This window comes from Capsaspora owczarzaki, assembly GCF_000151315.2.
Source record: "Capsaspora owczarzaki ATCC 30864 unplaced genomic scaffold supercont2.10, whole genome shotgun sequence".
Lineage (NCBI taxonomy): Eukaryota > Filasterea > Ministeriida > Capsasporidae > Capsaspora > Capsaspora owczarzaki.
Genome location: NW_011887301.1, coordinates 427,117 through 450,368, shown reverse-complemented (window position 1 = coordinate 450,368; position 23,252 = coordinate 427,117). Strand labels below are relative to the sequence as shown.

The following is a 23,252-nucleotide window of genomic DNA, read 5'->3' as shown; positions in this document are numbered from 1 at the left end:
TCGAGCAGCGGTCTGTGTCCCAACCGCAAAAAAGGTCAGTGTCATAGTACATCAATGGGTTGGTGCTAGTTGTACTGACTTGAGGGACTGGTAGGCGGCGGTGAGTGTGGCAGGCTGAATTGCAGCCGCTGAAGGACCTTTGTAGTAACGACCACGAGCAAGAGAGACAGACAGCGAGACAGAGCGTTAGTTAATCAAATTCAAATGCGAACTGAAGATGACTTGATGACCGCCCTTGGCTTTGGCTTGAGCGGCTCGGTGTTCAACTTACTGAAAGTACGCGCACTGCTGCTCAGCGTTGTAAGCAGCGCTCGCTGTAATCGAAACATTTGTCTGAACCAAGATTTTTGATATTATCAAAGACTGCTTATGAAAGCTGATCGTGTTCTCATCCTTCATAGACAGTATTTCTGAGAGATTCAGTCTTCATACATTTACTTTGACACAATGGTACAGTACTCTCATCCGACTAACTTTACTGTTTGACCATGTTGACCATGTGTTGGTCAAAGCGTACTTATCTTCTTACTTTTTGCTTGATCAGCTCGTGCGTGTGCGCTCCAAGACGGGCACTGCGCGCGTCGAGCTCGCTGATGACGTGACTGGCCAGCAGCTCATTCTCGAGGCAAGTTTCCCCTCTATTCTGGACGACTCGCTCTCTTGTTGACTCGCTCTAGGCAATACAATGCTACACCATACACATTGTGTTATGATGCGGGTTGGGGTGGGTCGTTGGGGTGGGTCGTTGGGTGGTCTCAAGGACGAGAGGAGAGGGCATTGCTGCGTTTCGCGATCTCGCGTTTCAAGCCACTGCAGCTGTGCAATGGTCGACACAAAAAGTTCACTTTCGACCGAGCGTCAGGATTGATTCGGCGTTAACGAGGAGAACGGATGGATGTGAACGGGCAGCGATGGGGAGAGAGGAACAGAGAGGGGGAACACTAGGGTGAGCGCTGACTGTGGTGCATTGCAATTTGGAGCAGATTCAACGTCAGCTCAACCTGCCGGCAGACGGATCGTGGACGGTCTCCAAGCAACCGACAGGGCAGCTGGCCATCACTGCACGAACGCGGCAGCCAGACATCAAGTGAGGACTGGGCCCATCATATCATGGGGCAGCACTGCATTGCATTTGATGATTCTGCGCTGAAGCACAGTGTAGAAGAATTGCAGGCACACTCACGATGTCTTGTCCCGAGACAGACATGGCGACATGTTGTATGTGTCGTATCTTGGTGCAGGTGCGAACGTCGTCAGCGGCGGCGCTGTGCCCATGGACCTGTCCGACACTCCGTCGACAACATCGCTCGCATCGTCGGCCCCCGAGCCAATCAAGGTGGTCGAGGATGCTGTGGATGTATACCTGAGCAAGCAAGACGGCAAGATCCAACGGAAACGCGAGGCGCCCTTGTATGTTCGTTGTTTTGCGAGATGTGAGCCGAGCTTTGAGTTCAACATTGATTTGAGTGCAATGACTCTGACATTGTTGATTGCTGCCTGGTTTCTTGAGATAGCTGCAAGCATGGCGCAAATGGCATGTGTGACAATTGCTGCCCTGTCGAGGTAAATGCGCCCCCCCCCTTCATTCGTCCGAGGCTTGCGATTTGACACACACATTCTTACTCTCACTCTGATTTTTGCCGCTGCCTTTTCTTGTAGCCCTACGACGCCAAATACTTGGAAGCAAACGGCATCAAGCACTTGTCGTTCCACGCCTATCTCCGAAAGCTGCGGTCGGGTGCGGACGGCGGCAAGTTCACCCCGCTCTCCGTGCCTCAGATGACCATTCGCCCAGGATGCACCGCTCACGCACCATGGCCGGCCGGCATTTGCACAAAGTGCCAGCCGTCGGCCGTGACGTTGGCGCGCCAGGCATACCGACACGTGGATTACGTCGAGTTTGAGCAGGCGTCGATTCTCAACCAGTTTATTGACTTTTGGCGACAGTCGGGTGGTGTTCAACGACTCGGCTATCTCATCGGGCGATATGAGCCTTACCCAGAGGTGCCTCTGGGCATCAAGGCCGTGGTAGCGGCCATCTACGAACCTCCACAAACCGGTGCTGTGGACTCGCTCGAGCTCCTGGACGACCCGAACGAAGAGGCTGTTTTGGGCGTCGCCAGCGCGCTCGGCTTGCAGCGAGTGGGCTGGATCTTCACCGACCTCGAGGATGACGGCACACGGACTGGCATGGTGCAGTGCAAGCGACACAAGGACACCTTCTTTTTGTCTGCCAGCGAAATCATGATGGCCGCTGATCTGCAGGCCCGGCACCCCAACCCTACCACCGCAGCGTCGACGGGCGAGTTTGGCTCCAAGTTTGTGACGGTCGTCATCTCTGGCAACGCCAGCCGCGAAGTCAGCCTGGAGGCCTACCAAGTGTCCAACCAGTGCGCAACGCTGGTGCAGAACGAGTTTGTCGTTCCCTCCACCCGCGACCCTTCCGCCATGACGGTGCGCGAGACCACCGACGCCCAGTACATTCCCGAGGTCTTTTACCGCTACAAGAACGAGTACGGCACCGAAGTGGTGTCGACTGCACGGCCATCCTTCCCTGTGGATTATTTGATTGTGAATGTACGTTTTGGTTTTGTGTTGGAAGGAGTGTGGAAAAAAAAGGGGGGGGGGGCAAAAACGGCACCGTTCTGTGGGATTTGGAGACAGTGTTGGGACAATCCGATTCTCACTTTTCTGTTTCCTTTGTTCTATTGTTCTTGGCACCAGCTTGGAAATGGTAGCCCGCAAAGCCCCAACCCAACATTTGGTCTTGGCATTAGCACCCCGTTTACCATCGGCAATCGCTCGGTTCTTGGCCAGAACGCGGATGTCGTGGCGTTGAAGAGCTACTTGGCGGCCCAGCCAAGCAATGCGGCCTTCCTTGCTCTTGTTTCGGATTTTCACCTGCTTGTTTTCCTGGCCACGTCGTCCGTGTTGATGCTTTCGGTGAGGGTCTAGCGAGTTTCCTTTCGTTGAGGCACACCGGCTTTCTTTGACGAGGTCACTGACTGCCTTTTGATGTTTTCATTTTGGGCCGATTCCTACGACAGAATTCCCTGCCCGAGCTTTTGCAAGCAATCAAAAACCGCGACAGTGCAGCTGCCAATCAGTGGCAACAGTCTCCTCAGTGGCAGACTGTCTTGCAAATTGCTTCCAGCGTTTCCAGCGCTCCTGGTGAGTGTTCCGTTGAGCAAGGAGGCTGTTTGTGTTGTTGGCGTGCTCTGACCTTTATTGTCTTCCCTCCTTTGTGGTTTCCAACGAATTCAGGCGCTATTCGAGGAGGCGCGGCGGGTGTGGCGGATGCGTGGCATTGCTCGTTCTGCACATTGATCAATGCCGCTGCAAAGGACTCTTGCGACGCCTGCGGTCTCCCTCGTTCCCAGTGATTGCCATTTGCTGCCGTTTCTCGTTGTTGTACATTACACTTTCCTTGTTCCACACGCAATCCGTTTCCACCAAATTGGTGGAAATTCAGTCTCTATTTTTTTTTTTGTCGTTTTCATTCGAACTCAATCATGGCCAGCTTTGGAACTGCGTCTGTGGACGACCTTCCTCCGATGCACAACGTTGTCACGTTGAACAGCTCCGACACTCTGCAGGCTGCCACTCACGTACGCACTCTGACGAACGAACGTTCGAATTGCCAGATTCTAAAATTTGAGCCAAAATTTGAGCCAAAAATTTGAGCCAAAAATTTGAGCAGATTTTTTTTTTTTTTTTTTTTTTTGGTTTTGTCGTTCTGTGCTGACACTCTTCCCTGTGCTCTCCCCCCGTTCCCACAGACGCTGATCAAGAACCGCGTGCTGTCTGCGCCCGTGTGGGACGCCGCCACCCACTCCTTCCTAAGAACGAGCTCAAGCGTCAAAAAAAAAAAAAAACAAAACAAAAAGAAAAAAAAGCAAAACGACGTAAAAGCTCTTTGGATTGTCATTCGATTGAGGCGAACAGGGCCTGGACGCGACTCGAGCATTCAGTGTGGACAAAGAAGGGACGATGTCCATTCCGATGGGGGTTTGGGTTCAAACGCAGAGGAGCGAGAGACGAGCAGACTTGCTCAGTCACCAAAGCCAAATCTTCAATTCGCTCACTCCTGTTGCTGCTGCTGCCGCTCCTGTTGCTCCTGTTGTTGGGATGCTCTCGAATCGCAGGACTTGTTCGACGTGCTGTGCGCAATCGTCACGCATGTCAAGGAGGCGGATCTGAATGTGGGCAACTATGCCAGCCTCGTCGATGACCACGAATTGCTGTCCAAATCGTCCATCAAGGATCTCATCGGTGAGTCCAGTTTTGCTGCAGAGAGGTGTTCCAAAGGTTGTGCGGTGACCAAGACGACCACCTCTTGATCCGTCTTGTTTGTCTCACCGCTGGTTGCATGGCATGAAATTCACATTTTGCAACATTCTGAAATGGTTTGGCTGCCTGCTGTTGCAATCACAGACTTTGCTGCGCGAAACCCATTCTGCACTGTCGCGAAAGGAACGTTGCTGAACGACATCATGCCCCTGCTTGCGGGTGTCCAGAGCAACGCCTGGGTGCGTCGTGTGATTGTGCAAGACGGCCCCTCCGATACCGCACCCAGCCGGTCACAAATCGCCGCCATTGTCTCTCAGAACAAGCTGATTGAGTACGCCAGTCGCCACAAGAAGGCATGGGCGGACATGAAGTCGACGACCGTCCAAACTGCCTTCCTTGGCGCCGCGTTCACGACTCCCATTACCGTGTCCAGCGATGCTCGAGTTTACGACGCCTTCAAGCTGTTGCGTGATCATGTACGTGGCTGGATTGCAGTCGTAGATTTTTGACGGTGATTCCGGTCGAGAGTTTGTTTTTTTCTTCATTCTTTTCCGTTTTCTTGTCATTTTGATCAGAGCGAGAGCTTTAACTTGCTGTGGTTTTTTGGTGTTTGCGCTTGTAGAACATTTCCGGAATTGCCGTTGTGGATCACAGTGGACGTGTCATTGGAAGCTTGAGCTCTCGCGACGTCAAGGTGAGTTTGATTGTTTTGCTCTGTGATTGGACATGTTGTTTTCGCACGATTGGACTTTTTTTTTTTGTTTTTGTTGTTGTATTTTTATTTTTTGTTACTTTCTCTGTTTGTGGTATTTGTTTCCCGTGCTTGTTGGGGGTAAAACAACAGGGCCTTGAAGACGAAACCAACCTACAACTGGATTTGACGCGATTGATGGCCCCTGTGCGCTCGTTCATTGCGTACATTTCGCAGCTCACAATCACAGACGTACGATTAGACGCTGCTACTGCTGCTGCTGCTTCAAATACTCACGGTTTTGGTGGTTTTTCGGGGCAGGCGGAAAAGCATCCAGCAATCAGCGTGCGACCGGAAGACACTTTTGAGCGTGTCGTTGACATGTTCGCCTCCTCCAAAGTGCATCGGTAAGCAAAGACGACTCTTCTGCTGTTGTTGCTGCTGCTGATTGCGTTCGTGCTGGCTGCGGGCGGATGTTGTATCTCTTACACATGAGCACATTGCTTTTTTCGTTTTTTTTCGTTTTTTTTTTTTTAATTTTGTTGCATTTATTGGACTGTATTCTCATTGCCCGTTCTGCTTCTGCACAGACTGTTCATTATTGATAGCAACTCCCATGCAATCGGAGTCATTTCACGAGTCGACCTGCTTCGCTACCTGGCGACGGGCGAAGTCAAAGCTTGAGTCGCGCACCTTTGAGGTTTGTTTTTTACTCTGCCGCATCCGCTCGTCCCTTGCGGCGCACGAAGCCAATTCTCGCGCGAGTTGGCTTTTGGTTTTGTTTGACTTTAGATGCACGTTGGATTGTGTGTTGTGTGTGTTTTGTGTGTTTTTTGTTTGTACTCGCGCGATACACGAAAAATTCCATTTTGTTTCTGCCTTTCGGCGGCTTTGTTTTTTTCTCGCGCTTCCTCCCCCCTTTCTTGCTCCAAGTCAACGCATCCAACACATCCCATCAGCTACGACATTTGCATCCACACCGATCGCAACACGACACGCAACAGCCGCGACGCGCCCATGCGAATAAACGCGACCGAATTTCTATTTTTGTGTGATGAAAAAAACAAAAAAAAAAAAAACGGGGGTGTGTCGTCGTTGAGCTTGCCTGTTGCGATTGGTTGCCGAACCCTCCAATCTTGTTCGTCCTTTATTTTTGTCCTTTTCCAATCCTTTGCTGTATTTCCTGCGATGGATGGATGTGGGGGATGATGCTGGTGTGGCAGGGGGCCCCATGGAGAGAAGGAGAGAGTGAGATCGACAGAAGGAGAGAGCGAGTGAGGGAAACGCAACGACCAAATGTGGGATTGTTCCATTTCATGCCCAGTCGCACATTTTTCGCTTTTTTGTTCACGTAAGCTGTTTTTTGGAACCAAGGTTTACGGCTTGTGTTTTTTTTTGTTTGGATGGGGCCTGTTTGCCACCCCAACCCCCACATCGCCGACTGCAGCAATCACTCTATTGTTCGGATGATCGTACGTACCCTATCATCCATTCCGCACAGCAGCGGCGAGCCAGCCCCCCCAAAACGCGCAAAAATTACAAAATGCTTCAAAAAACAACAAAAAAAAAAATAGTGAGAAGACAAAGCAAAACAACCCCAAAACAAAAGCATTTGTGGTCGGCCGATATCAAACGTCGCGTGTCCTTGGCACAAGACAGCGAGCCGCAGGAAGCGTGAGCAGGTTGGTGCACTCTTTTGATTCGGAGCAAGCGGAAGGAGGGGCAACACAACCGACCCCGTCCTCCGTGCCGGTTGAACGTGAGTCACCGCTGCGATTGCTGGCTGGGAAATCCATCCAGGTTGAACTCGCAGCGAAAAAAAAAGAAAAAAACAAAAGAATAAAGAAAAAAAGAACAAAAAAGAACAGGAGCCGGCTGGCGTGCGTGCGCGCTGTCTGCTGGCTGCGCAGAGTCGCGAAATGTACTCAGACCTGCACGCATCTCGCATCAGCACTCCCGAGCAGCAAGAGCGGGCCGCATTCGCCAGAGCAACAAATGCCGCAAAAAATATATAAAATAAAATAGAAAAAAAAAATAACATGAAAATTACAAAAAGCGACCTGAGTCCCCGTTTCTTATCGGAAGCAATCCCTGTTTGATTGGCGCCGCCGAGTGCTGGCGGTTTTCGGTGCTGGCTTTTTCATCCCAGCGCATGGCTGGGGGGTCCGCTTGCAGACATGCCAGCAATGGGGCACACGCCATGCGCTTGCAAAGCCGCCCCAGATCACAACTGGAAAGATCAGAGCAAGAGGTGCAAATTGCTGGAACTCGGTTTGTTATTCGCATTATTTTTTATTATTTTTCTTTTGTTTTTCCTGTTTGTGTTGTTTTTCGCAAACTGTTTTTGGCGGAAAAAGCGTCGTTCGTCGTTCGTCGCTGTTCCCTTGTGCGGACACAAGTGGCAGCTCAAGAAGTGTGATTGCGCATGCCATCGCCACCCGCGTTCAAGCAAGCTGCCTCCACACCACGCTCAAAACTGCATCTCTTTTGTACCTTGTCGCGGAGGGGGAGGGGGGTCACCTTGGCGCTCAACAAAAGAAGTCCTTCTATCGAATACCATGCCAGTGCTCCTCACTGCGTGCGTACTCGAGTACACCAGCCCCCCCCACTGCCCCCGTGCTGTCGTGTGAGGCTTGCCGCTATTTTGAAAACAGGAGGGAGAGGCAATGCGAAGCGTTTGCATTGGATGGATTGGTCGGCTGTGTGTATGCGAACATTTTGGTCGAGTTTGTCGGCACCAACGTGCAAGTCCGCTTTCGGATCCTCTTGCTTGATTTGTTCGTCAGTGTTGTGTTTTTCCTTTTTTTTGTTCCGCAACACCAGCAGTCACAAACGCAAGTGTATTATGGCTGCGTGGCTTGGGCTTTTTTTTTTTTTTTTTTTTGTTGGAATGGCTGCGAATTTCACCCCAGTGCTCTTTCTCTCTCGCTCGCTCTCTCTGTGTCTCTTTCGTGTCTCTGCCGCTTGCTTTGTGTATGCGAGTGCGACTTTTATCTCTTCCTTCGTCGTGGAAGCACCCGTTGTGAGAATTCGACATGCTCTTCCCAACATTTGCATTCACCCGACCAACCATTCGCTGTTCTGTTCCCCTTCTCTCCCCCTTTCCTTCCCCACCCCACTCCGCACGCCATGTTCACTTGATTTCTGTACAAGACCTTTGCCACCCGATGTCCCAGCGTCTTTTGAGTCATGATGATGTTGGTGTTTAGGCAGCGCCGCCCACGGACACGCGGCTGCGGCTTTATGGTTTTTGTGTATTTTTGGTTATTTATTTTTCGTATCGGTTGATCACTGTGCAAAATGTGGCAGCTGTTTTTGATTTTTTGTTTCTTTCTCTCTCTCTCTCCCTCTCTCCCTCTCTGTCTCTCTCTCTCTCTTAAACGAGAGACATGCAATGTATTTACGTGTTCACTCGTGCACGTCGCTCACGAGAACAGAAAAACAGAACAGCAGCGCGGTCGGGTCGGCCTTCGCTTGGCTTCGTTGGTGTCAGCCGATACCCTTTTTGTCGGAGGGTTTTTTAGGGTCGCCGTCCCGTTTACCGCAAACGTTCAGTCTTTATTTTTTTCGTCTTCTCGATTTCGTTCATCTGAACACATCACTTCGAACTACTTACGAGTATTAATACTACAACCACTACTCCTACTGCCTCTACCTTGTCATTGACGACAGAGAGCATTGTGAGTGATTGATTCTTCAGCAGCTTTGTTGTGTTTGGGCTTTCGGCGATGGTTTTCTTCGTTCTCCTCTTCTCCCTTCTCCCTACTTCTCCCTCGCTTTCCCCGACAACGCTACATCATTCATGTATGAGGTTCGTGGCTAGAATTGTATGGACGGGCAGGAGCAAGGGGGCGGGGGCGAGAGAGTGCGAGGGGAAAGAAGCGACAATGCGAAAATTTGGGTTTACATCTGCCGCAAAATTTCGCACGTTCAGCTTTTCCCCCTCTCACCCTCCCTCGCCAACCTCGACCCTCCGAGCCATAGTGCCGAGTGTCTTCATTCAGACATTCTTGATGAAATGACCGCCAGCGAATTCCGGAAGGAATCGAAGCGCTTATCGGGGACAAAAAGCCGCACGCAGCCTTTCGAAGTCGGGTGACGCAGAATTTGAGATCGGCCGACATCGTGTTTCGTCCTCCAATCTCATTCTGCACCTCCCTCCTCCTGTCTCTTGTTCCCTCGTACTAGCACATCGCATGTATTCACATCCGACAGCATGCCACATTCACCCATCGTCATATCTTCCCATCTCAACGTCTCACACCACACCTTGTTATTTTTGTTGTTTTGTTCTCCCTTACTTACCTCTTGTTCTTCTTTGTTGCTTGACTTGACAGACCCTTCCAACGACCAAAGTGTTGACCGTAAAACAAGCTACTATCGACCTGCAAGGTGTGTGCCTCCCACAAACAAACCATACCATGATGCATCAAGTTCATCCCTTCGTGGCGACGCAGCAAGGCGCGATTCCGCAACAACAGCAAGTACAATTCACGCCCGTTGCTCAACAGCAGCCCTACCAGCGACAATACCAGTCGCAGTACCCGCCGCAATACCAAATCTACCATCAGCAGCCTCAACCACAACAACCACAACAACAACCACAACAACAACCACAACAACAACCACAACAACAACAACAACAACACCAGCTACAACAACTGCAACAACAGCAGCAGCAACAACACTACCAACCGCAACAACAAGTGCCACAGCAGTTCCAGCAATACCACCAACAACAACTCCAGCAACAACTCCAACAACCGCTACAGCAGCAGGTCGCCCAACCGAACGTCCGTCATGCACCATGGGGCCTCCAGCAGCAACAACAGCAGCATGTGCAGCAAGTGCAGCAACTCCAGCCCCAGCAGCCTCAGCCCATCGTCGTGTCAATGCACAACATGCAACAGGCTCCTCAGCAGCAAGAGATTCACTTTCACCAGCACCACTATGCGGCCCCTCAGTCGGCACGTAGCATGCCCGCAACGTCGTCTGTCTTCCAGAAGGTCGACGCAGACGCCTTCCCAAAGGCCGCCAGCTTGTCTGCGTTCAGCTCCTTGTGCCAAGCCGCGGAAGCTCAGATGGCACAGCTGTCGTCCAGCCCAGTCCCCCAGCCTGTCACTGTCCACAAGCGCCCCTCTGACGACGACGGGCAAGCTGCTGCCGTCTCGCGCGACAAGAAGCCCCGCTTGAGCTCGTCGGCGGACAGCGAGTCTGAGCGCTCCTTCTCGGCATCCGCTGCTGCCTCGAGCCACAGCCACAGCAACAACCCCGACGACGACGATGATTCGGAAGATGGCGAACACCAGGCAGTGCTGACCGAGGCCGAGCAGGCTGAAGCCTTGGAAAACACTGACAAGCCGTACCTGTGCCGCTGGGGCACTTGCTCTGATCGCTTCCGCGACGCCGATCTCTTGGCGCTTCATGTCCGAGGCCACATTGGCAACGGCCGCCACGCTTACTCTTGCGAGTGGCGTGGCTGCGCCCGCATTGGCCGCGAGTTTAGCCTCCTGTGCAACATTGTCTACCACATTCAGACACACGCCAAGAATGCCTGCACCAGCTACTCTTGCAAGTGGCGAAACTGCTCGGCCGCCTTCCTCGCGGTGCCCGACCTGGTTTCCCACCTTGCCGAAGTCCACGTCGCCCGCGGCAAGCCCGACTATGCCTGCCTGTGGGAAGGGTGCGGTCGCAACATGCGCCCACTCCACAACCACTCCAAGATTATCGAGCACTTGCGGACGCACACTGGTGAGCAGCCCTTCAACTGCTGCGTCCCGTACTGCCCCAAGAAGTTTACCAAGAAGAGCTCTGTGGTTGGCCACGTCCGTCGATGCCATGGCTTTGAGGCCTGGTTTGACGACCAGCAACCTTCCGCGGAAGCGGTGGCTGCCATGGCTCGTCACCAACAGCTGAGCTCGTTTGCCAAGGCCACGGCAAAGCACCCGTCAGCCGACGAAGGCGCGCAGGCGCTGCTCTCGCAGCTCGTCCAGCAGCAACCACCACAACAAGCGGAGCACCGCCAGAAAATGTTGCAGCTGCAACGAACGGTCAGCTCGTGGTCGGATGTCTCGTCCGTCGTGTCCTCCAAGTCGGACGCCGCCTCTTCCCCGGCCTCGATGATCTCTGCTCCCGTGTCCGAGTCGACTTCTCCACGCTCGCCCCATGGAACCGGCGCTTCTTCTTATTCACAGTCAATGACGTACGCAGTGTCCTCGTCTGCACCTGGTCCGGGCGGCTTCACGCCTTCGACTCTGGTCGTGCGCTGCATCTGTGCCCAGGCCCACTCACCTGTTAACGGCGCCTTCCTGCAATGCACATCTTGCTGCACAGTGCAGCACGCCGCTTGCTTTGGAGTTTCAGTGAACGGCCCCGTTCCCAGCGACCACCGCTGCCATGTTTGCAAAGCCAATCCCACCCCGGCGGTGACTCCGTCTTGGCAAATGCAGCAGCCCCAGCAGTTGCTCACAGCCACTCAGTGAGGCTCTCTGCATTCTTGATGAACGCGACGCCTGTGAGCGTCGATTTTTGATGTTATGACTTGAAATCGCTGTCGTTTTGATTTGATTTTTTGTTGTTGTTTTGCTTTGATTTGTTTTTATTTGGAATCCGCCTGCCTTGGTTGTTGATATGATTTTTTTTTTGGTTGATGATTTGTTGTTTTGCCGGGTTGTGCGGTCTGATGGAGGCTGGCCTCCTCGACCCGTTGTAATCACACACCAATGTAACACTACAACGACGACGTGCACCTGGCGTGCTCGTTGGCGATTTTCATCAAAAGCGACTTTATGATTAAATTTTGGTTTGTTGAACGAAAGGTAAAGTACAGAACAAGAACGCACACAACAACTCTCAAACAAACTTTTGTGGAAGGGCACTTCCTTGTTTCACACAGTGGGCAATTTGGGCCAAAACACGAAAGTGTAGTGGAAGCATGGACTGTCGTTCGCTCGCCACGGGGCTCACAGTCAGCCATGAGAGCGCAGCAAATTGCTGGAGAATGTGCCGAAGCAGCAATTGATGCCCTGAGGGTGTCTGAGGTCTCCACAGCGATTCGACACTGTTTGGCGGCATGAAGGCGCAAATCAGACGAGCCTTCATCACCAGGAACGTGGACTCGACCTCCGTGTTATTCAACACGCTCAAGCTGGACGGCGCCACAAATAAAAAGCCCGAGGCGCGATGCAAAACGTGCGCTTTGGTATTGCAAATGCAAAACGTGCGCTTTGGTATTGCAAACTGAGCAGGATGACTTTGCGCTCATGGGATCCATCGGGTGCGCATGTGGATGTGGGAGAGGCGGGGCGCACATCAGTGGCAGCATGCCACGATCGTGACCGAGCACGATGGAAAATGATTGCGTCACGTCGACAGTGACCCGCCACGGCGGTTCGACACCGGGAACTGTTGCAGGGACACCGCCGAGATGAGAGGTTGCTCGATTCGTCTTGGAAGGCTTCCATCACCGAGACTGACAGCACTTCTGGACAGCTACCGATAGTGTAGTCGGTGACAGCACTTCTGGACAGCTACCGATAGTGTAGTCGGTGCATGCGTGTGCGTGCAAGGGAACTGCGGGCAACAAAAAGTGAGCAACAATCGATTTGGGCCAAACCAAACCAAACCAAACCAAACCAAACCAAACCAAACCAAAGCCAACCAAACCAAACCAAACCAAACCCAACCAAACCAAACCAAACCAACACAACACAAATTGCTTGGCAGAACAAACAAAGGGCTCACCATTTCGCTCGGCTTGGCTCATACGACCAAACTTGCTGACAACGACCTGCCAGCTCACGGTTGTGGTCGCGACAAAGCCCACAATCGCTTCCCACAGCTTTTCCACCAGGCATGTGGCCAGCAGCGCATTCAGACGGGTTTGGTTAAAGTCGAGATTCTCGAGCTGCTTGCCCTGCCCGGCGCAGGCACTGCAGAGTCGGTTGAAGGCCGCGGCCACATCCAAGTCAACCACGTGATGGTCCAGAGTTTCACCGCGGCGATCGGTCAGCACGAATGCCACGGTTTTACCGCCATTCAGAAGGAGGTATGCCACATGCAGCACGAAATCGTCTTGTCGGGCAATGTTCACCGACGCAGCGCGCGACTTGGCAGTTTTTGTGTCGGGCACCGCGATTTCAGAGACAGGTTCCGTGACAAGGCACAAGAGCCGATTGGCCACACTCTACGAGACGACGAAGAGTAATCAAGAAGCGCACGAGTGAGACAGTTGCCCTCAACCTGCGTTGTCAGGTTATGACCTTTTGCTTACCGTCAAGTTGGGTCCAGTGTGCGGATACATGTTGGTTGCCAGCTTTGGGCGGTGCTGGAGCGTGCTCAGCCAAATACTGTTAAAGTCGAGGGTCGTGACTCTTGACTCGAGAACGGAGCGGGCACGCTGGAACAAACTCAAGGCGTACACGCGAGCAAGCCGAATAATGGACTCGGCCCACGTAGAGTCTGCACCGCGAACAGCGTGGTCCAGGGGAGTAGCCAGGCTGGATGTGAGACCCGACACGCCCGAAGCGCGCAAGAATTGCTCGAGGGGCCAAATCTGGACCAAGAGTACAAGGTCAGAATGAGGTTGCACAAAATTCACTCTGCTGTTCTCGACTTGTCAAACTTGTTGAAAACTCTCACCTGGAACAAGACTCGCGCTCGCTGAAAGGCGTTGAGCTCCATCATGGCGATGGCTGCACATTGGCACAGCAATGCAAAGTGCCGGCCGGCCGTGAACGGGTTGATGATGTGGACAATCTGACAGGCCGTCGGCGGAGGGTCTGGCAAGGCGGAAAACTCTGGCGGAACGGTCGGTGACATTCTTTTGATGCGCTCGACTGAAGCACGGAAGCGGGTAGGATTGAACCCACACACACGCATGCACACACGCACGCACCCGCACACACACACGAAAAAAAACGCGAAGAGTTGTGGGTGAGTTTTCAAACAGTGCGGCAAAGACAGAGGATGTGTGCGCAGACGCGAGACGAGAGCAGAGCAAACCAAACGGGACAAACAGGACATAAAAACATGAAAGCGAAAACGCGACAACAACAGAAAAAACAAAAACCAGTCAAAGTCCTCTTACCGACGCGTGTCAGCGAGGTCATTAGTGCTGTCAGCTCTTCTTGGCACTCCGCTGGTGTGTCTGGAGGGATGGGCAGAGGCTGAACAGTTCGCGAATTAATTGTATGCAAGGCAATTCGTCCCAGTCGCATCGACTATGTATCGGATCAAAAAGTTCGAGTCGAGTCAGAAACACTTCACACACAGCCCTCGCTCATCCAATATTCATGCATCAACAACAACAACAACAAAAATGTCGCAAGAAAGAACAAAACTGTCAGTCTCCAAACCTTGAATGCTTGACCAAGTTCGCGATGAAACGACAGGACGCTTGCGGCGAGAGTGGGCACGTCGGGGTGGACGTACGTGCAAGCAATCGGCCGCGGTCCGCTCAGAGGCTCGAGTCCAAGCACTCCCCAGTACGAGGCTACGAAAGGCGTGAATGACATAAAGCGACCCGCACGAACGGCGGCGACGACTGGAATTCCAAGCCATTCCAACGAACTGCGACCCACGAGCGAGAGAGGACGGGTATCGCTGCCAGTTGGTCTGAACGATGGTGTTTGGCTGGATGGAGCAATGTCCCCCTCGATTTCAAACGACGGCAGGACTTCTTCCATCGGAACAGGCGCCGAGGAAGGAGCCAAGCCCTCGCGGTCTGCCATACGCCGCCCGGACGACGTGTCGCCAGACCAGTGACGAACGAGCTGTCCAAAGGTTAACGGGGCCGTCACACTTGGACAGACGCTGGCGAGCAGCTCGGTAATGCTCTCTGTGAACGAACGAAACAAGGAAGGGTGCAGCGGCGGCAGTGTGCAGCAAGTCAGGGTAAAGTCGGTCACCGAGGATGCATTGTTGACGGCAGAGCGGGATAGGTGCCGCAATGAGAGGAGCCGCCGGGACGTCAGCAGCCGCGGGGTTCGCAAAGCCCAGTCGGGCAGTTGCGTGACACCGTGCCTTGGCAGTTCGGCGACGACACCCGCGGTTGGCAGCGTTGCTGGGACTGCAGAACCATGCCCGGCCGCGACTTCGAGACTATAATGGCGGATGCAGTCTACGCAGCTGCTGGGCGCAGCACAAGGGGGGCTATGAGAACGGGCGTCCGGAATAAACCACGGCTCGTTTCGAGCATTGGGCCGAATTGCACCATTGGCAAACGGCTGCGACTTGTTTTGCGTCGCGCTCGTCTGAGGATGAGACTGCGGTAAGAGCTGGCTCGTGACTGCTACTGCTGCTGCTGCTGCTGCTGCTGCTGCTACTGCTGCTGGTGTCTCGCGGGAGGGGCCACCGACCGACCGCAATGCGGACGCCGCCAGGGGAGAGTCGAGGTGATGGTACGGAGAGGCCGTTGCAGCGACGCTCAATGCAGCTGCGCTGACGATGGCCGGAGACTGAGCCACAACGGGCGCTGAGGGTGTAGAGACGAAAGGCTGCAAGTCGGCTGCCGCTGTGGCAGCACCGGCATTGCGTTGAGCACGCGCAAGCATTGTCGAGGTTGCGTTGGGCCCTGCAGCCGCTGGTACACCGCCGGCAGAGGCTGCTGCAATGTCCCCGGCCGACAGAGTTCCGGTAGGTGTCCAACTAGGCGGCCTAAACACGGTGACCGAGTCGTCCCAGCATTCGAGAAACGGCGAAGGCAGCTCGTCATCGGCGCTGAATCCGTCCGCAGACGCGCCACAGAGCATGCTGAGCCAAGCCGAGCGAGGGTCTGTCAGTGGATGGCGAGCCCACCGCGCAGCCTGCCGTGCCTGCCGTCGTTGGCGGCGCGCCGTGGCTCCAGCCAAGGGGTCGTCCTGAAGCGGCGTCGAGCTGGCTGTCGCACTCGAGGACAAGGACGAGTCACGCTGCGCTTGCGCTTGGCTCGGCGTTGCAGGAGCGGAAATCGACGAGCGTGTGATGACAGGTTTGTCAAGGGGAAGATTCTTCCGGCTGACGATAAAAGCCTCATCGTCCACATCCTCCACGTTGCCGGTGAGGTCCAGCGGGTGATCTTTGGATCCGAGCTTTGGAAACCTGAGGTCATCCTCGCGACGACCCTCTTGAGCCACATTCTCTGTTGGTAGCGGCAGTGTGCCTGTGCCACGCGTGACAGCGGAGGCGGCGGGAAGCGATGCGAGCACAGACCGGCGCAGTGCAGCGGGCACAGAGTATCCGAGTGTGTGAAGCATGGAGCTGAGACTGGCCGACGAGGAATCGGCCATTCCAGAATCGTGGTCTGGAGACGGGCTGTCCACAAACTCGCTGAGCTCACGATCGCGATCAAAGACAGCAGCCCAATCAAACGATTTCAACGAATCTGTCGTGTACGAAACGGTTTTGCGGGCCTCTGCAAGCTTTGCCGAAACGAGGTCGTTTGCAGTCGCCTCGTCCGTTGGTGACAGTGGTTCACTCACCGCAAGGTCGTGGTCATCGGAAATGGCTTCCGGCATCAATGCCGACTGCTGGTGTCGGGTTGTCGACGTTGTCGAATGGCGTCCAGACTGACCAGCAAGCCACACCGGGAATGACGACCACGCAGGAGTGGTGGAGATGCGGTTGAGAGGCTGGTACGCAGCGGTTGGTCGGAGCGAAAGCCCTTCGTCCAGCCACGGGTGCGTCACACTGTCGTACTGGGGAGCACTTGGCATATACCGGAACCTAGGAATAAGCACTTCAGACAAGTGCTCCAGGGCGTCGTCCGGGTTCAACAAGAGGGACTCGCTCGCGTCCAAGTCGGACATATCGGGAATCGCGACGTCCATTGGCTCCAGTTCTGAAGCTTCATTAAAGTCGGGGAATTGAGAAAGGATTCGGCCTGCTCGCGCATTGTCATACGTGCCTTGAAATTCCTGCGCTCAGCGAAAAAGAAATTCACAGAGTTTACGAGTGAGGAGGATTTGTTGTTCGATATACAAACAGAAACCCATTTTCCAGAGATCTCGGTGCCAATTCCCTCAGTTTGCAATTTCAAAAACAAATAACACCTACCGACTCAAACACGTCAGATTCGACTTGCATCAACGGGGTTTCAGGCTCCTGGTCGAGAAGTACGAGCGACATTGGCTCGAGGACGACGGTCGGGTTTGGCAAGTCTGGTGTCTCTTCGTCGGAGATTCGTGCCCGTTTCGCCGATAAGCTTTCAGCAGCAAGTTCTGAAGGGGGAGTTGTGGCTTTGAGTTTGCGTTTGGAGGACGGCTGTTGCTGCGGTGGCTGTGGTTGTTGCAGCTGCTGTTGCTGTTGCTGCTGTTGCTGCTGTTGCTGTTGCTGCAGTAACTGCTGCTGCTGCTGCTGCTGTTGTTGTTGCTGTTGTTGAAAAGTATGAATGACTCGCTGGACCGCAGCATTGCGAATGTGCTGTGGCATGGACGGAGTTCGTGGATCAAGCAGCAAGCTTAAATATTGGCGCGAGTACCCTGTGGACGGGCCGCTGTCAGGAAAGCAACAGGTCGCAAAGGTGCGTTCGAGCAAGTTGCGGGTGCTGTTTGTGCCTCGTTTACGAGATCGTTCGGCAAACGAGTCGTTGCTCGCAACGAAAACGAGCTGCGTTGGATATGCCAACGTGGTTTGTGATTCTGTTTCATTGCCAAACGCCAGTGTCGCATCGGACGTCCGGAGCAAGGCGCTGCTGTCAATCGACGACTCGTTTGGTGGAGTAGAGTAACTCGAATCAAACGGAATGGGACTTTCAAGCAGGCTACTGCTGAGGGTAACGAGAACAGCAGTTGGCCACCGACCACCAGGCCACGTTGCAGTGGCCACCCGTCCCGAAAGAGTGCCTTCGGGGCATCCCAACGCTTCAGCCCAGGATTCTGTCAGCGGGTGCTGGCTCGTGCCTCCAGCTTTCAGCGAGTCGTCACTCGGTTCATCATCCCAAACGATTCCACGAAGGGTGGCTGGAAATCCATGAGGTGCGAGGATAACTAGTGCGATAAATTGTCACCCAAAGACGAACGAAAGAAACAAAGGAAGAAACAATGGGGCACAGACAAAGTAAGAGGCTGCACGCCGACTCGAATAAAGTGAACAAAACACCCAGAGGCACGAAAGTACCTTGTAACCTTGATGGTGGCGCGACAGAAGACCGAAATTGTGGCGTTGCACTGGCGCTGTGGTCCCCTGCAGTGCCAGAAGAAGGCGAAGGCAAAAAGTGGGCGGCGTCCTGGAACAACATTGGCCGGACAGACGACGACCGTAATCGTGCATGTGCAAACACTGCATCGTCATGTGCATGAAGGGTAATGGAGAAAGCCAATGGTCTGTTGGTCGGACAATGGAAAAGGCGCATGTCAGATTGCTGTACCAGGAACAGCCAGATGAGAAAAAACAAGCAAAAATGAAAAAAACACAAAAAACGTACGGTGCCGAGTTGTCAAAGTCCGGGTCGCTCAGTACAAACAAGTCATCCACTCGAACAAAGCCGGAAACGAGAAAATGCCGCTCCAGCATGTTCGTCACAGCTTTGCATAATGGTCGCCAGAGCGGACCCGCGAAAGCCGACTGGCTGTCATCGGCATCTGCGAGAGTTCCTGACTCAATCTCTGCGATCGCAAAGCAACAAACATCGAGTCGATCGCGAGTGATCAGTGCACGTTGAGCTTCAATACACAAACCCCCCCCGGCATGCACAAACAAGCAGCCTTATGACTCGAACGCACCTGTAAGACGGTGAAGACTAACGCCATCGCTCACGAGGGGTGGCTTGTTGCCATCGAAAGAAAACACCCACAGAGTCTGAATAGAGCTGGAGGCGAAGGTCGCAGTCGGTGGGGCGCCGAATGGATCTGCTTGTTGTTGTTGTTGTTGTGGCCTGCTGTTGCGATTCGCGGACGCTGATGAGAACGTCGGCTCCAGAAACCCGGCATCGAGCGCATGGTCTCTCGTGGCACTTTGCGTCCAGCAGACGGGCTTGCCTTGAGAGAGCAGTTGCGTGAATGCACGAACGAGCGGAGTCTTGAGCATGCGTACAATCTGAGGTTGCGCATCGCGCTCGGATTTCGACAGGTACTCGGTGTCCTCCAACGACTCGGCGAACGGATCCAGATCGGGGCTTCCATCCAACAGCCCATCATCGCTTGCATCGAGTTCGCCGGCATTGTTACCACCTCGCTCGTATGCAGCCGGCGTTGCAGTGCTTGGATTGTACTCGAATCGCCTCCAGCAGATCCTATCCATCGAGACCTGATCAAATTCGCCAACAACCATGTTTAGCGATGAGATTTGACAAATACACGCCCTTTTCTATGAGTCGTGGTGTGGGTTGGTAAGTCAGACGAGCTTGTGCCGTACGTACCAAGCGAAACACATTGGTCAGCGCGTCCTCGGCAGCGAGTGCAGTTGCCATTGACGCCGCCGGTGGAATGGCGCCCGCTGACGTGGCTGATGATGACGATGATGAAGATGACGAGGCAGCCGCAGCACCGATCGACCCAGGCGCAGAGGACGACGAGCCAGTCGCGGATGGGGTTGGAGCGGTGGGAAAGGCCGATCCGAGGCCAGCACCAGCACCGCCTGGCGTCGACACTGGGGACGCGTTCGACATTCAGACCCCTGGGGGGGGGAAGGGGAGACGCGGGGTGATGGTGGGGTGGCAGGGAGGGGTGGGTCGGCAGGAGCAGTGGGTGGCGAAATGCTGCCAATCTCAGAAACACTGGTTCTGAAAAAGTGAGACGAGAAAGCAATGATAAAACGACTGAATTACAAGAATCGAGCCTTTGAAGACACAGCAATCACAGGACGATGGCAAATAAAAAGGTCAACGCAATCTAATTCAACAAACGACAACACAAATCAAGAGAAACATTCACACTTTGTACAAAAAGGAACGGAAACGAGCGGACGAGACAACGCAAAAGAAACAACGGGGTGACAAACAAACACGGCAAGCTGGCTGAGGGATCAGTCCGATGAGATTGTGGCATACGAAGTTGGTGTCGCATAACCAGCGCTCGTGGACGCGATGGACGTGTCCGCATAGGTCGGAGTCCTTTCCGGGCTGGCGTAGTTGGCAGAGCCCGCAGACTCGGTACTTTGATAGACGGGTTCGTTCGCAGTGGAACCAATTGCAGCGTAGGTGGTGGCAGAAGGATTTGCGCCAAACGTATGGTTGGACGACTTTGCCGCAGTAGAGGTCTCGGCATACACCACGGTGGGAGTCTCGGTGCTTTGGTAAACGGGTTCAGCTGCTGACAATGCCGCGTAGCCGCTGGCGGGGACATTGAGGTCCTCGTACGTGGGATTGCCAGTCGCCTCGTATGTTGGGTTGTGCGTCGCATGGATGGCCGAGTACGCGTTGGAACGATCAGCCGCCGGACTAGCCTTTGCTACCCAAACATTGGTGCTGGATGGACTTGACGACGACGACGACGACAATCGAGAAGCCAGAGGCTTGGCGGCTCGTCGACGGCGCCAAATCACCACGGCGACGATGATGGCGAGCAGCAGCGCTCCTCCAACAATGCCCAAGATAAGTGGCAACAGGGAGGAGTCGTTGCTGTCAGTGTTTGGTGCATTGGATGCAATTGAAGCTGCAGAGGTGGATGCCATCGACGCAAGTGACGCCTCAGTGGCAGAAGCAATGGAGGCGGATGTGGCCAAACCCGCCGATGCAGAAGAGGCTGAAGCTATCGAGGCGGACAGCTGCTCAGGAATGAGACAGTATCCGTCGGTCAGAATGTAACTCGCGCTATAGCAAGCGGTGCAGACATTGGCAGCGGTGCAACTGAGACAGTTGGAAGGGCAGCACGATCCAGCACCAGCACCAAAACAGGTCGCGCATTGCCAGTGGCACTCTGTTGCAAGGCGAGCGAAAAAGGTAGATCAATCATGGCTGGGTTTTTTTCAACGTTTCAAAAACTGTCAGCGTGAGTTTTGCTGTGACTCACTTTCGGGGACTTGGGCACTGCCGTACGTACTCGGAGGAGCAACGCCCGTGAATGGATTGGACACCAGGGCAACTGTCGTCAGCTGCTGCAGGTCTTTGAACAAACCTGGAGGCAGCGTGGTGAGGTTGTTGCCGATCAGACCGCTGCGAAAAAGTACAATTGACGCCAGAGATGATGAGCGCTTGAAAATGCGAGGAAACGTAATGGTGCTCACTTACAGCCAAGTCATTGCCGTCAAATCTTTGAACTGGTCAACGGGAATGCTGGTAAGTTGGTTGTCGGTCAAAAGCCTACATGCAAGCAAGGCAAAGCAACCAGCATGGTCAAGTGAGAACGGGTAGTTCACTCCAATCCCTGCAAGTCAGCTGCTAGTCCGTACAGCCGCGTCAGCGAAGTGAGATCATCGAAAACAGATGCTGGCAAGCTTGAAAGTTCAAGTGATCGAAGCTCTCTGAAAAGTGAAAACACGTCATGTGAGCGCTTGCAGAGTTGCTGACGCATTCCAAGCCTCAAGGGTTTTTCGTACAAATCTTGCAAACTCGAAAGTCCAGCAAACACATTGGCCGGGAGGCTTGTAACTGGCATAAACTCGAACTTGCTAATAACGGGTTTGAAACACGGTTACGAGGAGTGAGGTGACAAGACATAGTTTGCGCAAAAAACAAACCAACTTTGTACATGTCTGTCAGAGCCGCGAGGTTTGTAAAGAGGTCTGATGGAATATCTGGGATGGGAGTGAATCCAATGCGGCTGCATGATGGTTGAAAGAGAGGAATGAAACGGATGTGAGCAATCTCGCATTCTCAATGCATTGGGGGCACGTCGGACATGCTCACAAAGATGCTAGACTCGACAACGGGGACAGCAAGGCGGATGAGATTGAGGAAAAGCCGCAGCGAGCGAACGCTCTGCGCAAGTCCGTGAGTACATCAGCAGCAATGGTGATCACTGGCGAATGACAGAATTTTGGTCTCTTCTTACAACGATGTGAGAGATGTGAGCATGGAAAATGCATTTGGTGAAATCGAGGTCAGTGCCACGCCGCCCAGAGCTCTGTGTTGTGATCGCACAATGGTCAGGGTTGTTCCTGTTTAACAACACGCATCGCAGATCCTTACAGGCTTTGCAACGAGGTCAAGCCGACAAACGTATTCTCGGTAATGGTCGAAACCTTCATGCCAGACCAACTCCTGCCAACCAGCGCAATTTTGCATTTAAGTTCAACGATGCAAACCCTCGCTGCATTTCCAGTCATCCTTACAAGGTTTGAAGATTCGCCATGTACTCGAACGCGAAATCATAAACATTTTCGATCATGGAGCCGGACAAATCCCTGGCAAAATTCAATCCCAGTCGCGTGAGTCTGTGGCAAGAGTGACAATGCGAGCCCAGCCTTTTTCTCACAATGTTTCCAGACCCGTCAATGGTTCAAGCACATCATCGTTTAAATCGGTGAACAAGGTGTCGGCGAGATTTCTGATCAGGGCAGGGTTGCATTTTGCGTGAGAGAAAAGACCGTGCAGAATTGACCAGTCCAGCAAAAAGAGTTACGCACAATGATCGAAGATTCGCCAAGGATGCAAATGCGCTGTCGTAAATAAGAGTGATCGGAGTCTCCGCCAGGTTCCTACGAACAAAAAGTCAGTTCATGCCATGCATTCTGCGCGTGAGACAATCGGATCAACCGTTACAACCAAGATGTCGTTGTCTGTTTTTGCTCAAAGAACTACGCACAGGCTTTCAAGATTGGTCAGGCCCGAGAATGCCGTACCGTCCACGGTGGTGATGCCAGTTTGCGAGAGGTCCCTGTCCAAGTCCGCTCAAGTCTTGTGAGTGCGGACTGTCGGCGAATGCATGAGTAAATGCTTTGTCGTACAGAATGGTAGTTGTGACGGGAATGTTCGTTGGAACCGCCGTGATCGATTCCTGGCAGGATTCAATGACAGTATCATGGCAGTTGCAGACATCACACGCGTCTTGGGCCAGCACCATGACCGCCACCCGAAGCAGCAGCAGCAGCATAACCAGCGGCTGCGGCTTTTTCATTTATCCTTGCTTGACTGTTCTTGAAATTATACTTCCGACAATCGCCTTTGTGTCACGCAAGTGTCCAAAGTCAGCAGCAATCCGCAAACCAACAGCGGCGGCAAAGACCCTAATAAAATCCGCGAAAACAATGGTGAATCAGAAAACAATTGAGCACAAATTATTACCACAGCAACCAGCAAACCACCCCGCGTCGAGGTCTATGCAGCGATGGGGGGGGGGGAGGGCATCCACGACGTTAGGCACATGTGGTTTGGTGTACTGATGTTGCGCGGGGAGTGTGGCTTTGCGCAGTGGTG

The 23,252-nt window shown here is 53.5% G+C and overlaps 5 protein-coding genes across 5 annotated transcripts; 3 read left to right on the top strand and 2 right to left on the bottom strand.

Moving 5' to 3' along the window:
- The first annotated feature begins 418 nt into the window (after positions 1–418).
- CAOG_05951 (nuclear protein localization protein) lies at positions 419–3,442 on the top strand. Its single transcript, XM_004345491.2, has 9 exons — positions 419–450; positions 545–625; positions 984–1,087; positions 1,204–1,410; positions 1,515–1,563; positions 1,660–2,577; positions 2,725–2,943; positions 3,048–3,171; positions 3,265–3,442. The coding sequence occupies exons 1-9, from the start codon at positions 448–450 to the stop codon at positions 3,381–3,383; spliced, it is 1,824 nt and encodes a 607-aa protein (XP_004345541.2). The 5' UTR covers positions 419–447; the 3' UTR covers positions 3,384–3,442.
- Positions 3,443–3,512: 70 nt separating this feature from the next.
- On the top strand, positions 3,513–5,665 carry CAOG_05950 (hypothetical protein; the record flags this gene model as incomplete). Its single annotated transcript, XM_004345490.1, has 8 exons — positions 3,513–3,608; positions 3,780–3,857; positions 4,146–4,272; positions 4,435–4,766; positions 4,913–4,984; positions 5,135–5,233; positions 5,303–5,388; positions 5,572–5,665. 8 exons carry the CDS (start codon positions 3,513–3,515, stop codon positions 5,663–5,665), a joined length of 984 nt encoding a protein of 327 aa, XP_004345540.1.
- Positions 5,666–8,545: 2,880 nt separating this feature from the next.
- On the top strand, positions 8,546–11,733 carry CAOG_05949 (hypothetical protein). Its single transcript, XM_004345489.2, has 2 exons — positions 8,546–8,661; positions 9,319–11,733. The coding sequence occupies exon 2, from the start codon at positions 9,403–9,405 to the stop codon at positions 11,461–11,463; it is 2,061 nt and encodes a 686-aa protein (XP_004345539.2). The 5' UTR covers positions 8,546–8,661; positions 9,319–9,402; the 3' UTR covers positions 11,464–11,733.
- Positions 11,734–11,833: 100 nt separating this feature from the next.
- CAOG_05948 (hypothetical protein) lies at positions 11,834–19,565 on the bottom strand (the record flags this gene model as incomplete). Its single annotated transcript, XM_004345488.2, has 13 exons — positions 11,834–12,128; positions 12,235–12,385; positions 12,458–12,553; positions 12,725–13,166; positions 13,254–13,535; positions 13,622–13,818; positions 14,070–14,202; positions 14,338–16,875; positions 17,015–17,946; positions 18,077–18,282; positions 18,384–18,564; positions 18,682–19,204; positions 19,317–19,565. The coding sequence occupies 13 exons, from the start codon at positions 19,563–19,565 to the stop codon at positions 11,834–11,836; spliced, it is 6,225 nt and encodes a 2,074-aa protein (XP_004345538.2).
- Positions 19,566–19,850: 285 nt separating this feature from the next.
- CAOG_05947 (hypothetical protein) lies at positions 19,851–22,571 on the bottom strand. The gene is made up of 12 exons (XM_004345487.2): positions 22,463–22,571; positions 22,312–22,383; positions 22,169–22,240; positions 22,026–22,097; positions 21,889–21,960; positions 21,744–21,815; positions 21,586–21,657; positions 21,434–21,505; positions 21,287–21,358; positions 21,126–21,197; positions 20,908–21,050; positions 19,851–20,814 (listed from the first exon to the last, which is right to left on the bottom strand). Exons 3-12 carry the CDS (start codon positions 22,222–22,224, stop codon positions 19,922–19,924), a joined length of 1,596 nt encoding a protein of 531 aa, XP_004345537.2. The 5' UTR covers positions 22,225–22,240; positions 22,312–22,383; positions 22,463–22,571; the 3' UTR covers positions 19,851–19,921.
- Positions 22,572–23,252: the final 681 nt, after the last annotated feature.

Coding starts and splice junctions, on each gene's coding strand:
- CAOG_05949 (XM_004345489.2), top strand. CDS start 9,403: ATGATGCATCAAGTTCATCCCTTCGTGGCGACGCAGCAAGGCGCGATT.
- CAOG_05947 (XM_004345487.2), bottom strand. CDS start 22,224: ATGATCGAAAATGTTTATGATTTCGCGTTCGAGTACATGGCGAATCTT. Junction 22,098..22,168: donor ATGGCGAATCTTCAAACCTT/GTAAGGATGACT, acceptor GCTGGTTGGCAG/GAGTTGGTCTGGCATGAAGG. Junction 21,816..21,888: donor CTCACATCTCTCACATCGTT/GTAAGAAGAGAC, acceptor GGACTTGCGCAG/AGCGTTCGCTCGCTGCGGCT.
- CAOG_05951 (XM_004345491.2), top strand. Junction 626..983: donor GCCAGCAGCTCATTCTCGAG/GCAAGTTTCCCC, acceptor AATTTGGAGCAG/ATTCAACGTCAGCTCAACCT. Junction 1,564..1,659: donor ACAATTGCTGCCCTGTCGAG/GTAAATGCGCCC, acceptor CTTTTCTTGTAG/CCCTACGACGCCAAATACTT.